The sequence below is a fragment of the Antechinus flavipes genome, chromosome 2 (assembly GCF_016432865.1).
Source record: "Antechinus flavipes isolate AdamAnt ecotype Samford, QLD, Australia chromosome 2, AdamAnt_v2, whole genome shotgun sequence".
NCBI classification, from domain to species: domain Eukaryota; kingdom Metazoa; phylum Chordata; class Mammalia; order Dasyuromorphia; family Dasyuridae; genus Antechinus; species Antechinus flavipes.
Window position 1 is genome coordinate 449,624,683 of NC_067399.1, and position 16,420 is coordinate 449,641,102.

The 16,420-nt window shown below is 39.1% G+C and overlaps 1 protein-coding gene across 1 annotated transcript in view; it reads right to left on the reverse strand.

Annotated features, from left to right (window-relative positions):
• Positions 1-1,291: 1,291 nt before the first annotated feature.
• KIAA1755 (KIAA1755 ortholog) overlaps positions 1,292-16,420 on the reverse strand; it is a 72,992-nt gene continuing 57,863 nt past the window's right edge. Inside the window, 4 exon segments of the mRNA XM_051979348.1 lie at positions 1,292-2,256; positions 13,060-13,251; positions 13,791-13,913; positions 15,364-15,502. Coding sequence (XP_051835308.1) covers positions 1,336-2,256; positions 13,060-13,251; positions 13,791-13,913; positions 15,364-15,502 — 1,375 coding nt within the window. The 3' untranslated portion in view covers positions 1,292-1,335.

Genomic DNA, 16,420 nt, shown 5'->3' on the forward strand with positions numbered 1-16,420 from the left:
GGGTTGTTGCTTAGCACTCTGTCAGCTCTGCCTTGGACTTCCGGAGAGTGAGAACAAGATTTCTCTCCCCTGTGCCCTGGAAGAGACTATGATTATATGACAGTGAGAACTTGTATTTGCTTAGGTTGGCCTGAAATTGGACTTTAAGCCCTTGGCTATCTCTTCTGTTTTTGTTTACTTTTTTCCCCAACTCTAAGTCATGAAAAATGTTATCCCCTCCATCTGAGAGGATAGGAATTCCCTAATAAGTGACAGCTACGTACCGTAACAGGAGGTACTGCCAGAAACTATAATTCTTCTCAAAGGAAGAGATCACCGTTACCAGTTAGATGTTACATTTGAAAGGACTATGGTATCTCAAGATGATTGGTTGGGAAATCTAGACTTTGGAAGAGAAATATCTGTTCTGTAGTCTCACAATTCCTCTTACTGTCCTGGGAGAGTATAATAGGTAATGGGTTCTATTGTTTATGTTTTAAGGATGTGTTAACATGTGCTTTTGTGTTCTAAGCATTTCTTTTGTGGTGGGGAAAATAAAAAGTTGTCTTCTTCATGATGTCTTCCTTGTACAATTTTTTTTTAGTAGGGACTCCGTTAATCCCTTTTGAGAGGGAACCTAGACATGAGTCATATATAAACTTTTTTGAAGAAATTTTTTCCCCAGAACTCTAGGATGGGGGCATAAAGAGCTGGAGAATTTCAATCTTCAAAATTTCATTCTCTTTTGGCATCTGATTCCCTCAGAATTAAACCAAATCTATGTGAGTCTAGAAACTGGATACATTGGTGGGCCCATCTCAGATTTTTATAATACATAAATTATTTCATTTGAACCTCATACTAGTTCTTCAGGATATACTAAAGATACTATTATTCTCATTTTATAGAGGAAACAGAAATAGATTACTGTCCCATAGACACAAACCAGAAAGGGTTAGAAGTAGGATTTCAAATGAGGTTTTTCTGATTCCATGTCCTGTTCTCTATCCATTAGGCATGATGTGAAGTAACTGAAGCCTAGAAAAAGATGATCGCTTTTCAAAGGGACTTCAAATCAAGTCCCACTTCTTCCAGGAAGCTAACCCTTATTATTCTAGCCAACATGGATCTCTCTGATACCATTCATCCATATCACTTATTGCCTTTATCATTCATCTGAGAATTTAATTGTGTTACATTTAATATTTAATTATGTGCCATCTTGGCTTATTCTCTAAATATTCTGTGCATGTCTTTACACGGCGATGACTGTTCCTACCCTCCCTCCTGCCCGAGTAGCTGAGCACAGATGTCTGCACACAGTAGATATTTATTAAATGCTTGCTGAAGTGATTTTTACACAGAATTCCCTGGTGTCTGACCCCCAAGAGGCTTGCCTTCTAGCTGGCCCATGCCTGGACCCTTGCCCGCAGCCCAGAGCAGCTGGGGGCTGCTCAGCTCCAGGGAAACCACAGGACTAGTCAGTGGTGAGTCCTCTAGGGAGGTCTGTGAATCTGTCTCCTCTGATGAAAAACTACCATGTCGGGAGAACTGGAAGCGTGACCCTCGTCCCGGCCTCCTTCTGGGAAGGACTTTCCATAGAGTGGGGGACTTGGAAGAGGGGGGCAGGGCAGAGAGCCACACAGGAGGCTGCAAATTTTCCCGGTGCACCTTGTCTGCAGTCAGGTCAGCTTGGGACCTTCGCTCTGGGTCAGGAATTCTAGGAACTGGGTTGGAAGCCTCCATTTTCTGTTGATTATCTCCATCACCCCCTTCTTCCTTAGCCTGGCCAGAGGAATCATTTTTTTCTGGGCCACCTGGGCCGACAGAGTTTGAATTCATATCTGTGCCCAATCTTCGCCCAGGAACAGACTGTCCTTTCCATCTCTGGATTCCAGTGAATATTTTCCCAGGTTCCAGAATGTCCATGGCATCTCCCTCCAGAATTCTGGGGGCTAAGTTCATTGAAATATTTTTCCCCTTACTGGGGCCCAGCTCAGTTTCTGGCTTCCCCTGGCACTGGCTCAGAGCCTCCTGCAGAATAACATAACTCTCATGCCGCCTCAGCCGAGCTTCCTCCCAAAGGCCCAGGCCAGGGCCACGACTCAGAGAAGATGCCTGCAGCCACATCTCCCACAGTTTCTCGGCAGGAAACTCTACTGCCAGCCTCTGCAGGTAGCTCTCTAGATGGTTCTGTGCATCTGAGCTGGGCTTACAGCTCTCACCCAGTTTCAAGTCAGCCACTAAATCCTGACAATCCAGGTTGAACCAAGTCATCTGGGAAAAAGAGAGAGGTATTAGCATAAATACATGAGACCAAGAGCCATTTCCTAAGGGGTAAATGTCTACAGATATGAACAAACAGACCTCCAAAGAAGAATTATAAGCTATTACCCACCATCTGAAAGGTCATTCCAAATAATCAATAAAGAGAAATGCAAATGGAAACAACTTAGAGATTTGACATTTGTCAAAGATGACAAAAGTTGGAAATTATCAATGTTAGTTAGAAGGACTATGCAAAAGATAAAACACATGGATTCATTATTGGTGGAGCTGTGAATTAGCCCAACCACTTTGGAAAGCAATTTGTAATTATACTTTTAAAAAAATGACTAAAATATCCATATCTTTTGACCCCAAATTAGGCATATATCCAACAAGCCCAAAGATAGAATCTGCAGACCTTCTTTGCAGTGATCAGGGATTATTGGTAGAGTACTGCATTTATTGCCAGACAAATTGATGTATTGGTTTGTTTTGTGCAATTGCTTTTTTTCCCTTTCTTTTTAAATCTTTGTTACAAAGAACAACTCACTGGGTAGTTGGGAGAAGGAGATATATCCAGAAGTATAGGTGATGTAAAAATAAAAGATATCAATAAAAGAAAATGGAAAAATGAAAGAGGAATGGGAATGAAGTCAGACCAAAATCAATGAGGTCTCAGGGCTGGGAAGATGTATACCGATAATTGGACCAAGAATTGTGTATTTGAAACTACAAGGGCATTTAGAGAGCATCTAATCCAACAACTTCCTCTTACAGAGGAGTTCAGCATGGCTGTGTGACTTGTGTAAAGTCATATAGGTATATGTAAAGTATAAATATAGAGTCTGAATTCAAATATAGCCCATTTAACTCTAAATATAGTACAATGTCAACAATAACTACAACTGGCATTTCACTAACATTTCTTTCTGTTAAAAAGTACTTTTTAGATCTGTTATTTTGCTTGCATTTTACCACACCCAAGGAAACAGGGAATAAGAGAGTCATTGTTTTCATTTAATGGATGGAATTGAGGATTAACTCAGAAGTAATTATTCAAGCTGGCAAAGCTAATAAGTGCTGGAACTGGGACCCTAACCCAGGTGTTCTGATTCCACATCTGGACCTTAGCCTTCGTGGCACAGTGTTCCAAGCAGATGACCTCAGAGGAATCTTCCAATTCTAGGTCTATCATCCTATAATTGTTGTTCAGTCATGTCTGACATTTTGTGGTCCCATCTGGGATGTTCTTGGCAAGATCCTGGAGTGCTTTGTCATTCCTTTTTTTTTTTTTTTTTTTTTTTTTTTTTTTTTTATGAGGCCATTTCCTTCTTCAGCTCACTTTGCAGATAAGAAAACTGAGGCAAGCAAAGTTAAGTGACTTGCCCAGGATCACACAGCTGGTAAGTGTCTGAGGCCAGATTTGAACTTAGGAAGATGAGTTTTCCTGTTTCCAGGCCTTGTGCTCTATCTATACACTACCTATCTGCCCAATGATCTTACAAAATGCTTAAAGACAGCTATCTTTCCTATATCACACTCTATCCTCCACTTCTGAGGCTCCTCTTCTCTTGAATAAACATTTCCTCCTACAGCATACCCTTAAAGCCTTTTACCATCCTGGATCCCTTCTTCTTGTACAATCTGAAGCCTCTCCATGTTCTTCCTAAAATGTGGTGTTGGAACAGAGCCCAACTGTTTGGACGTATTCCGACCACCACCTTCCTATTGCTGAAATTTCTCCCTGTCTTGTTCAGTCCAAGATCAGATTAGCTTTTTTTGAAAGCCCTATCTCAATGCTGACCCACGTGAAGCTGGTGGTTCACTAAAAAAAACCCAAATCTTTTTCAGACAGAATATTGTCTAACTGTTCCTTCCCCACTGTGGTCTTGTAATGGTGGTTCATTGAACCCAAGTGTGATATGTTCCATTTATCTCGATTATATTTCACCTTATCTGATTCAGCCCAATGTTCTAGCTTGCCAAGATCTTTTTGCACGCTTCCTCTATCACTCATTGTATAAACTCTCTCTCCCAACTTACTGTCACCTGAGAGTTTGATAATTACATCATTTATGACTTTCTAAAAAGGTTAAGGAGTAGCATAAGGCCAAGTCTGCTGGAGACCTCCTTTCAAGCTGACATTGAACCATTAATGGCCCACATTGGCTCTGGTCATTCAGCCAACTTTAGATCCATCTTTGTGTAATACTGTCCAGCCCACATCTCTCCAAGATAAAGATGAGAGGTTTTAGCAAAAGCTTTTTGAAAATCTAAGCTAATAAGTGATATTATCATCTGTCAGTTTAGTAATCTTATAAAGAAGGAAACAAAGTTAACCTGACATAAAATAGCATGCAATTCAATAAACATTTATTAAGCATATTCTATGTGTCAACTACTATATTAGATGCTAGAGATCTAAAGAAAAAAAGTCCAAAACAAAGAAAAATAATTTTCCTTCAAGGAATTTACATTCTACTCATGGGATATAGTATATACAAGGCAAGTACAAATCTATGTATATAAATAAATATATATATGTGTATCTATATATATTTATTTAAATGACCCATGTGAAGCTGGTGGTTCACTAAAAAAAAACCCAAATCTTTTTCAGACAGAATATTCTCTGAAATTGTGGTGCTGGAACACAGCCCGACTCTCTAGACATGTTCTGACAACCATCACCTCTCTACTTCTGAAATTTTTGCTCAAGCTCAGATAACCTTTTTGGAAGCCATATCTCAATGTTGTGTATATATATATATATATATATATATATAAAATGTATATATTTTATGTGTTTATATTTATGTATATATTTTATGTGTGCATATTTGTACTTACTTATGTACATATCACACATGTATAAAGTGAACATAACTTCTTGAAAGAGGGGAAAGAGGGAAGAGGAAAAGCACTAATATGAAGCCATCACTATTTCCTTTTCTACATGATCCCTAACTATCCCTTTACAAATGTAGTCTAACATTCTGCCAGGATTAGAAATCAATTAGTCTAGAATTTGCAAACTCTGCTTCCTTCTACTCACTTCCACCCTTCATCCTCCTCCCCTCTTTTAAAAAAATCTGGTCAATATCTTCCCTTCTCCATATTTTTATCTTCCATTCTCCATAAGCATTCAAACATTAATGACAATGGCTCAGCAATGACACCTGCAGATTCAGGTGATTTGAAGTCATCAAGAGCATGTCTTATTATAGTATTTCCTTACTTATATTGAGGATTAAAATACTGTTATACATTTTTTATTCCATTCTTCCCAGGAGAAAAGTCATTATCTTTGGCAAAATAAAAACTGAGCAGTTCTAACTCTGAGCTATTGTTGATTATCACTGTTCCACCAACCCCATGCAATGGTCATATCCCTTCTTTGTCTTCTTTTCTCCATTCTTCAAATAATGACTTACTACTTTCTCGTCCTTCGTTTTCCTCACCATTCTCAGCTCATTTATGACTTCTGATATCATTTATATAGTACATGCTACTCTTTTATTTAATAAGAGCACCTTCCTCCCATGGTTATGATGAGAATAAAATGAGATAATTGAGTGCCTTGAAAACCTTAAAATGCTATATAAATCCTAGACATTTTTATCATTATTATCGATTATTGTCACATTCTATCATATGCCTTACCTTCCATTTTTTGTACATATATTTTAAAAAAATCTAAATTGTTCGGTACATGTAATCTACTACAACTCTTAAGTATGTATTCACACAAATAATTATCTAGGCATGTTTATGAAGCTGGATTGTATCAACCCAAATGAAAGACTATGCATTTATTCTTATGAAACTTCATGTATCCTTGTAATGTCTGTGACTAAAAAGATTCATTCCTTGGTGGACAATGCTTTGGTTATAAGTCTTTTATACTGAGCTAAGTTGGCTCTAAGAAGATAGAACCATAGTTTGTTACTGAGTCATACCCTGAATTGCCCAAGCTTGTGAACTCCACAGACATAGTTTTTGAAGGTCAACACTCTATCTGATGTGGGAGCGGGAAGGAGGCCTACTTTATGCAGGAATTATTTGAAGGAGGTATACGTGTGATTGTTATTTATATACCCTCCTTCTAGAACATATCTGGTTTGGCTCCCTATTTCCCTTGGTGTTCACACTTTTTCCTGAGACGTCAAGGAGGGCATGAACACCAAGGGAAATGGGAAGCCAAACCAGATATTGTCAGCAGGTTTCCTCTGGGCTAAAGGGTCTTATACTTTATCCAGAGTTCCCCCACTATCTGCGGCCCTCTATAGCTATTAAACTTCTGAAATTTAGTAATTTCTACAAACTGATTCTACATTCCTTTTCTCCCTTATCTCCCAAACCTCCTCATCACATGCCATTGGTTTCAGTTCTGCCAGCCTCCTAAGCATCTTCCAAACATCCCTCATGCATTCCTCTTTTGAGCTTTGTTCCCACTACTGGAATGTATCCCCCTCCGCTATCTTATCTATCCATCATTCCTCTTTCTCCTCATATTCCATTTCCCCTGAACTGCTTAGTGCTCTCTGTACATTCTTTTCACATTCCAATTTTCAGTCGAAGGTTCACGCTATTCTTTCCATCTAGGATTCACAGAATCATCTTCCAGTTCACTCTCTCTCCCCGGTTCTCAGGAACCCTGATTTCTGAGCATCATTTTTCTTCAATGAAACTTTATCTATACTTTAAGACTCAGCTTTAATGCTGTCTCCTCTTGGAAATCTTCCCTATCCCTGTCTGCTTTCTTAGTCAGGAGGAATCTCTCCTTTCTCTGAACTTCATCTTCTTCTGTTTGTTATCTTGCCTGTGGCATTTAGCATATTATCATGTTCTTCCTGATGTTAGAGTAATTTATGTGTCCATCTCCTCTTGGTTATGGTTTCTTGAAGTCAGAGACAAGAAACTGTATTTCATCTAAACTTAGTCTCTTCCCTGATATCCTGCATAGGTCTCTGCACTTAGAAGGTGCTTAGAAATTGTTTATTAAATGGAGACTGTTCTATAATTCATTTTTTGCAGTCTCTATGATGTGTAGCACAAGTATTACAGCTCTTGAATGTGCCCCAGGGATTTGTTGTTTGTTGAATGAGTGAATCCTTCAAGGCCTTGACCCTCCTCCTCTTTAAAGTCTAATCTGACCATTCTAGTACACAATGCTCCCTGCCCACCACTAATTCCTAGCACTTCCTTTCTGGACTGCACTCTTTTTTCACTGGGAAGAATCTCCTTGTGCCCTTAGTTATCTTTCCACTTGTTTCTGTCTTATGTTCTCACCTGGAATATAAGCTTCCTGAAGTTAGGGGCCATCATTTACCTATTGAAGCTTTAGCACCTTTGGGTTTCAGCATTTAGCAATGCTCAAGTTAAAGGTTGAAAGAGAATTTTACTCATAGAGCAGAGTATTTGTTTTCTAGGATTTTCATCTTATTTGATTTCATTTCAATAAAATTCCATGAACATTAACTAATTACTATGTGACAGGACATAGGGATACAACAGTAGATAGGACACACTTCCTTTTCTTTATTGTAAAAGGATTCCCAGTCTAATGGGGAAGGAGGAGTGAAGACATGCTCACAAATAACTGTAACACAGGGAAGAGTGAGATAAATGCAAAGGAAGAGACCAGACTAAAGGTTAGGAGAAATGTAAGCTAGAGGTGCAGCTAACATTTGTTGAGCATCAGGTATTGTGGTAAGCACTGACACTGATCTCTCTCTCTCTTTCTCTCTTATTTTTTGTCTCTCTTTTTCTCTTTCTCTCTGTCTCCCTCCCCTCCCTTTCTCTCTGTCTCTCTCTGTTTCTCCCTCTCTCTATCTCTGTCTCTCTCTCTCTCTCAGAAGCAAAGAATAGTTCTTGCTTTCAAGGAGTTTACAATCTAATGGGGGAGGCAACATGCAAACAAATATATACAAAGCAAGTTAGGTAGAAATAGGATAACAGAAGACAGACACTGCAATTAAAAGGAGTAAAAGAAGGCTTCCTATAGAAGGAGGGATTTTAATTAGTACTTAAAGGACAGTAGGGAGGTCAGTAATTAGAGCAGAAATGGAAAGGGTTTCAGGCATGAGGAACAGGCAGAGAAAATGCCCAGAGCCAAGAAATGGGCTATCTTGTTTGCGGATCAGCAAGGAGGCCAGTGTCATGGAGTGAAGACTATGTTTTTGGGGAAAAAGGTTCAAGAAGATTGGAAAAGTAGAAGGGAGTTAGGTTATGAAAGATTTTGAATAGCAAATAGAGCATTTTGTTTTTGCTCTTGGAGGCAACAGGGAGCCACTGGAGTTTACAGAATGAGGAATAGGGAAAGGGGAGGAATGTTGACAATTTAAGAATAGGTGTGCTAACAAAAATACACATTTTTATATGCATGGGAAAAATAGAAATATGACAAAGGAAGTCTCACTTTTATGGAGGATGGTGGTGTAGAATGTTGGCAGAAAAGGAGAAACTTCTTGGAGAAAGTAGCATCTAACCTTGCTCTTAAAAAAAGGGAGAATTTTCAACACATAGCCTATGTGTAGGGTGGAAAGGATTTCCATCACAGACACCAGGGATGGCATGGACAAAATGCTTTTGTTTATTCTTTGTTTTCAAAGAGGATTGATGACATGAATGAATTCATTTTAAGTGAAGCTGAGTTGCCCAAAGTTGTCAGCCTCATTCTCTTCCAGTTATCAGAATTATCAAATGGCAATAAAAAAGTCAAGATGACCTGGATATGTAATGAACAAAACACAGAGATTAACACTCTGCTTGGGCAAGTAGGTTGGTACCAAGTTGTGAAGAGATTTGATGGCCAAGCAAAGTGGTTTACATTTTATTTTATGATCAGGATAGTGCCATAGTCTGTGAAGGCTCACTTGGAGAAGGGAGAAGCTGACTGAAGGAAGACAGAATGCAGAGAATTAATTATAGTGCTCTAGGATATTGTCATAGTATTCTGCCCAGAGGCAGCCTGGATAGATGAGAAAAGTGACTTCAACATTTTTTGCTTGGACTCTACTAGTAGAATGTAAGCTCCTTGAGGGTAGGGAAAAATTTTGCTGTTGTCCTTGTATCCAAATGCTAGATACTTGGAAAAAATTCTTTCCTATTGATATGACTGACTTTTACATTGTCTATTATTTAATTGACAACCTAATTTCCCTAAAAAGTCCAAGAGACTGAAAACATGGATAGGAACCAAGAGCAATAGGTGGAAGCTATGCTAGACTGGAAGTCAAGAAACCTGTTTTTAAATCTTCCCTTCTTTCTGAACCTCCCTCTCATTTGTCTTCTTATCTGTAGTCCCTAGAATGCCTGCCTCATTGGGTGGTTGGAAGGAGCAAATGAAATAGTGTATTACAACTTCTGTAAACTTTAAAACTCCATATCAATGTCAGCTATTATTATTCTAGCTAAATACAAGAAGAATTTTCTAACGAGTAGTTATCCAGAAATTTAAGGGACTGCCCCAGGAAGCAATAAGAGGAGGGATGCTATAGATGAAATTACTATATAATAATAATAGTAATGACTTTTCTATCATGCTCTGAAATTTACTAAGCTTTTCCCTCAAATCAAGTATTATTATCCTCATTTTGCAGATGAGAAAACCTGAGCTCAGAACATCCCTTTATTTTACCAGTGAGAACCAGAGAGAACCCCCTGCCAGACTAAGAATTCCTAGACAATCTGATGCTTCCTTCAACCCCATCTGACTAAGGGCTCAGGGGTTGGTCTGAGAAGATATAAGCCTTTTTAGTGCCTGAATTAGAACGGGGTTCACTTGATTCCAAATCCAGAGCTTTTCCTGGGGAAGAGGTCAAATGAGATGACCTTTGGAGTTCCAGTTATAAAGCTATAGATTTTAAGGTGATTCACGAAGTGAACTGGCAAAAGCATAGAATGTTTGGGGAAACCCTAACTTTTTGAAATGGTTTTCATCAAGAAGGTTGACCTTGCCCTTCCTTAAAACATCCACTGAGCCCTAGAATAGATGGGCTAAAGGGAGCATTGTATGGCTAGGGGCTCTTACCCTGGGGGTGCTTCATTTCTCCTGAAAAACAGATGCAAATAGCAACGAATGTAACCAATTTTCAGCAGCTTGTGAAAAACCTAATCTTTCCCTCCATTAATTTAGTATCCGACAGAGAGCTGTTAGGCAGCGTGCAGTGTAGAAACATTTTCTCCAGAGGCACCATCTTTCCACGGATTAAAGGAACTTGTTTTTAGATAAATGACTTAATATACATGGAAGCACACGAGCCTGGAGATGGGAAAGGGTGACATCAATCCAAGTTTGTGGCATGATTATATTAGTATTATTTAGGGCGGTGTGGCTTCTGTATCACCAAACCACCCACAACTGCCACTCCCATCTCTAGCCCTTCTTCTCCAGCCTGTCATGTCTGCCAGAGCTGTCTAATTTCTAGGTGCCAGATCATTACCTTGCCAGACCATTACCTTTCCACCCAGTGCCCAAAGCCCTCTACCACTTCTTCTTGAAAGCCTGTAATGAGGGCTTGTGCAAGAAGACATCTTAGTCTTCTCTCTCCCTGGCTAACTAGGCTGCCTAGGCCAGCCATGCATCTGCCAGCCTTCCAAAGGATGTTTGTAAAGATCATAGCAACCCCTCCCTTATCCTCTCCCTTGCCTGTCAGACTACCACTGTCTAGGAGCTGGTGGTGTGAGGTGGGGAAAGAGCACTGACAAAGAGCTGGGATTGAATCCTTGCTTTACTATTTACAATATATATGATAATAAATTATACATCACAGGCCTAAAGTCACCCAGCTTGGTAAGTAGAAAATATTAGATCTTAGGTTCTTTAATTCCAAGTCCAAAGTTCTTCCTGTTATGAAGAGCAAATTATTTCATCTGTCTGGTATTCGGTTTCTTTATCTATAAAATGGGGAGATTGATAGAGATAATTTCTAATATCTCTTCTGACTTCAGATTCCTTGATCCAGATGATCTTAAGCCCTTCCACTGTCCCCCAGATAGTGATATCTAAATCATCCAAAATCCTATTGGATTCCTTGATCCAGATCCAGATCCAGATGATTTTGTGCACTTTCACTCTCCCCAGATAGTGAGGGTGTTGTCTGAGAGTTTCAGCTCACAGACATGCCATCAGCCTTTCCCTCTGAACACTCCTCTGCCCATAGAATGTTAAGGGATTATGTGTTCCTTGGGCCCTCAGCTTCCTCCACCCTCTTCTCCAGATCCAGGGAGGGAACAGAAGAGAGGGACAGAGATGAGGACTACTTTTGTGATTCTATTGGTCCTGGATGAGAAAACTCTTTATCAATTGTGGAGAAGGCAATGGGGTTAAATGCCTTGTCCAGAATCACTTGGCTAGTAAGTGTCTGAGGTTATATTTGAAGTCAGGTCCTCTTGACTCCAAGACCAGTGCTCTGTCCACTTAGTGCCCCCTTATAGTTGTAAAAGAGTTAACTTAGAACTTAAGTGACGTGCCCAGGATCACACAGAACTGAGGTCAGTTTCTAGCATGATGTAGTCAAAAGAACACTGAATTTTGTTCAGAAGCCTTTGGTCAAGTTCTTTCTTTATCACTTACTATTTTGAGCAAATCTCTTCTGTCTGGTGTGAGCAAACTTACAATCCATGAGCCGAATCTAGTCATTCTTAGCTCATGGGTTATACAAAACCAGGCAGTCAGCTGGTTTTGGCTTGTGGGATATAGTTTGTCAGCTCCAAGACCGATGATCTTTAACAATCCTTTTACTAGAAAGTCTTATGATCCTGTGTAAATTTGGTTATCCAAGTAACTTCTGGGTTTCAATTTGATCCTCAGCAAAATGAGGGGAATGTGCTAGATGACCTTTTTAGGGCCTTTTTAAAGTTCTAAATCTATTATCCTTTGTTGCTGATGTCTTATGCCCTTTTCCAGGCCTAGAGCTCACTAGTATATTCCAGAGGAGTATAAGAGAAGCCCTCTTTTTGCTATTCATTCACAGCTTACTTCCAACCTCATCATGCATACCCATATGTCCTCAGCCATCTTTAGCATCACCAAAGTTGCACACCAGAAAGGATCTTAGGGAAAATTTAGTCTATGCCCCCCATTTTGGATCAGGGAAAACAGGCCAAGGGAGGACATGATTCCCCAAAGTCATCCCTCTTTATCTACCATCACCTATTTCCCTTTGGTTAAATATTGGCAAAGTGGAGGAAGAAAACTCAGAATACTCTAACATATTGTGGTGGTGAGGGGAGAATACAGAGGAGGGTTTTCATGACTTGAAAGGACCTTATAAATCATTTAGTCCAATTTTATTTTTTAGCTAAAGAAACTTAGGTTAGAAGAAGAGAACTTGCCAAAGGTCCCATAGCTTGTAAGCAGTAGATATAAAATTAGATCTCAATTCTTCTGATGCCAAATCTAAAATTCTTCCTATTATTCTGAATTCTCTAATGGGCTATTTGGAAATCATGGGCCAGTGCTGGTCCTGGGATGGCTGAGAGGACCCTAAAATCATTGCAAAGTCTGATATCTTTTTCTCCTTTAGAAATAAAAAAGAAATAAAAATAATTCATATCTGTATTACAATTTACTATTCCATTCTTATCCTTTGAGGCAGGCAGTCAGGGCAAGTTTTATTATCTCACTATTATAGATGAACAAACTCAATTTAATTATAATCTCAAAGTGAGATTCACACAGAGCTTTGACTTGCCTTTGGGTCATTCAGGTAAGAAATGTAAACCTGGAACCCAGTTATCCAATTTACAGATTCAAAACTCTTACAAGACTGGATGCTTCAAGGGGAAAGTAGTCACCATATTCACCTTGTTGCAAAATTGATAAAGATGGAGAAGGGTTTCCAGGTCTGTCCTTTGCCTCTCTATGGCCATGTAGAAGTGGGTCAGCTTGGCCTGGAAGGTGCTCTTAGCAGCTGTGAAAGCTGCAATCTCTGGGGAGTCAGTTCCTTGGAATCTGGCTGCTTGTTTCGATAGCTCTAAGCCTCGGTTGTAATGAACCTGAAAGAAGAAGAGAAGAAATCTTAACTCAGTTCTGCTCAAATTCAATAATCAGCTATCAAATTTCCATTAAATGCAAGGCCTTGGGTTTGGTCCTAGAGCATCTGTCAAGTTTGTTAAAAAAATTTAAAAAGAACGCGTTCATATACTGTGGCTGTGAATCTGTTTGTGTTATAAGGGAGAGCAAGATCACTTTGTATCAGAAAATTGCTGCTCTGGGTGGTTTTCCCTCTGTATTTGTTTATTTGTTCCCTTGTGTTACAGGTGTGCTTTGTGTGCCTGGAGAATTAAGTAGAGAATATACCAAAGGGAAAGGCAATGATAGCTCTTTTACAATGTCTAACAAAGCTGAATTCTTGAGAACAGCTTCTGAATCCTTCTCTTTTTTCTCAGACATGTCTATATCAGAGATCTGATGGTCAGAAATAGTTAAAATAGCCAGTAAATTTTATCTCTCTAATACTCCCTTCCCTCATCCACATACCACTGTCATTTCATTGACTTCACAACTAATGAAAACTTCCTTAAACTAGACATACCGTGGCTTGTTGGAAAAATTCTTCAAACTGCTCATGGGATTTTTCCACACGTTCAAGGCTCCATTCCAAAGGTGTCAATGCCTTAAGCCATGTTGTTCCTTCACCATCAATCCAGTCACTGATCTGGGGAAGGCAATGAAATGAGGTATGAGTGGGCAGCTGAAGAGATGACTGCTGTGTGTTTTAATCCATTCCAAAGTCTTTTTCCTTTGGGAAACAATCACTCACAGGGTCACTCTGATTTTCCCAAACTCCTTTCTGCCTCTATTCTTCGTTATTTCTTTGTTTAAAAGAAAAGTGAGTGGCTCCCTTTTACCTATTGATTAAAGTTCAAATTTTTCCATCTGGCATTCTACAGTCTGAGGCCTTCTTACTTTTCCAGCTTAACTCTGTATCATTTTCCCCTTCTGCATGATATAGCAAAATTGATGAACAAATGCAATTTAATTATAATCTCAAAATGAGATTTCTCATAGAGCTTTGACTTGCCTTTGGGTCATTCAGGTAAGAAATGTAAACCTGGAAAAATGTATTCAATTTACAGATTCAAAACTTTTACAAGACTGGATGTTTTAAGCTCTTTACTCTGACTCCCAGACATGTCCTGACACCTCCCCCAGGAAGCCTTCCTAATCTTCCTGGCTGATAACAAGCTACTTCCTGATATCTGACATAGTCCTTTGTACCTCTTTAAGCATTTTTTTAAAAAAAAATTCATGTCCTGCAGTGTTGTATAGGTAATTGTATTCTTGTCTCTCCCGTAGATTATAAGCTATGTGAGAATGGAAAGAAAATTCTTTCAGTGACTAGCTTGAGCACCATAAGCCATTAACAAATGCTTGTTGAATGAACACATTAAGTTTGCAGAAACTGAATCACTTAGTCTAAGAACCTAGCATCGCTAATGCTTGGGCCTTAGAGAGACAGGGTCATCTGATTCATCCCCTACTTTGAGACATGGATATGCTGCTTTATCTTCATTTTTTTGGAAAAGAAGAATCTCTCTTCCTCTCTAAGAAGTAGAGATGATTTTTGGGGGGGTCCTAAAGCAAAGCTCTTTTTCAGAGAATACTTAGATTATTAACTAGTTCAGGTGAATGCTTGGGGATCTTAAAATTCCATAGTTGGAAAGGACCTCAGAAGTTATCTTCTATCTGAATATGAATGTCCTCTATAACATCCTGATGGATCATTGACTAACCTCTATATGAAGACCTTTAATGAAGGAAAACTCATGACACCTCTGATGATTGGGGGATTTTTCTTTATAATGAGGGAAAATTTGCTTATCTGGCTCAAGGATGACAGTAGTTGAGAGAGAGAAAAAGAGAGAGAAAGAGCGAGAGCAAGAGCGAGAGCGAGAGCGAGAGCGAGAGCGAGAGCGAGAGCGAGAGAGAGAGAGAGAGAGAGAGAGAGAGAGATGTTATGGGTGGGAGAGATATACGCTAGGTTCTTTTGGCTCTTTCCTAGAGGAGAAACCTATGGACATTGGCTCAAGGTCTTACTTCCTGAGGCAAGTCTAGCTGGTTCAGTTAAATCAAAAGTCAAAGGTCCTACCCCTTAATTCAGTCACCTGGCGGAACTCTGACTCCAGTTCACTTGTCTGTACCAGGGATTCCAGTTTTTCTAGGCTCTTGTTAGATGTGGTCACCAGCACATGTACTCGTTCTTCCACTTGATTATAGAGGTCCATTGCCAAAGCCATACTGTTCCTGAGGATCAAGAAGGAATCATAGATTTAAAAAGGACAAAATCTCAGAGTTTCAGACCTCAATGTGCATTTAGTCCAAAATGGACCTCAGGTTTCATCCCTGCTAGGCTGTGTTCTCTAAGGACTGTCTAACCATCTTACAAAGATGTGAATTAGCTACAAGAAGAAATGAGTTGACTCAATACAGACCATCTCCATTGCCTGCCATTTACCTAAGCCTTACCTGTACCATCTTCTGTGCTAAAGAAGTGTTTCCTGGTCTTCTTAGCTGCTAGGACCTTCACCTCTGAAGTTACTTTCCATCTACTTTGTATATATCTTGTGTGTAACTATTACATGTTACTGCTCCCATTAGGATACAAGTTCTTTTAAGATGGAGGCTGCATATTGTTTTTGTTTGTTTTTTTAATCTCTTTGTATCTTCAATGTTTAGCATAGTGTTTGACACTAATAAGTGCTTAATAAATACTTGCTGACTGCTTCAAGATTATGTCCTCCAGTATTGTAAGTAATCTGAGAATGAGACTTGCTCTAACAATTTCTCTAAAATCCTTACATAAGAATATATGTTACATTTAATATGATATGATATGATAGTTGCATAGTTGCTAGATTGACCTAGAGTTAGGAGACAGGATTGAAATGTCTTCTAAGATTCTTGGAGACAGTTTGGCCCCTCTAATGCTGTCCTATAGCTGGAATAAATTCATTTTCTCCTTGTGTCTTTTTAATTTCTATCCATCCTTTTATATCAACTCAAATAATAAGAACAATTGCTAATGCTTTAAGGTTTGTAAAGTACTCCATGAATGTCTAATTTCATCCTCACCACACTCCTGAGAGGTAAATGGTATTATTACTATTTTTTAAAACAGATTTTCTCATTTTATAGATAATAAATTCAGCAGACTGAAGTTAA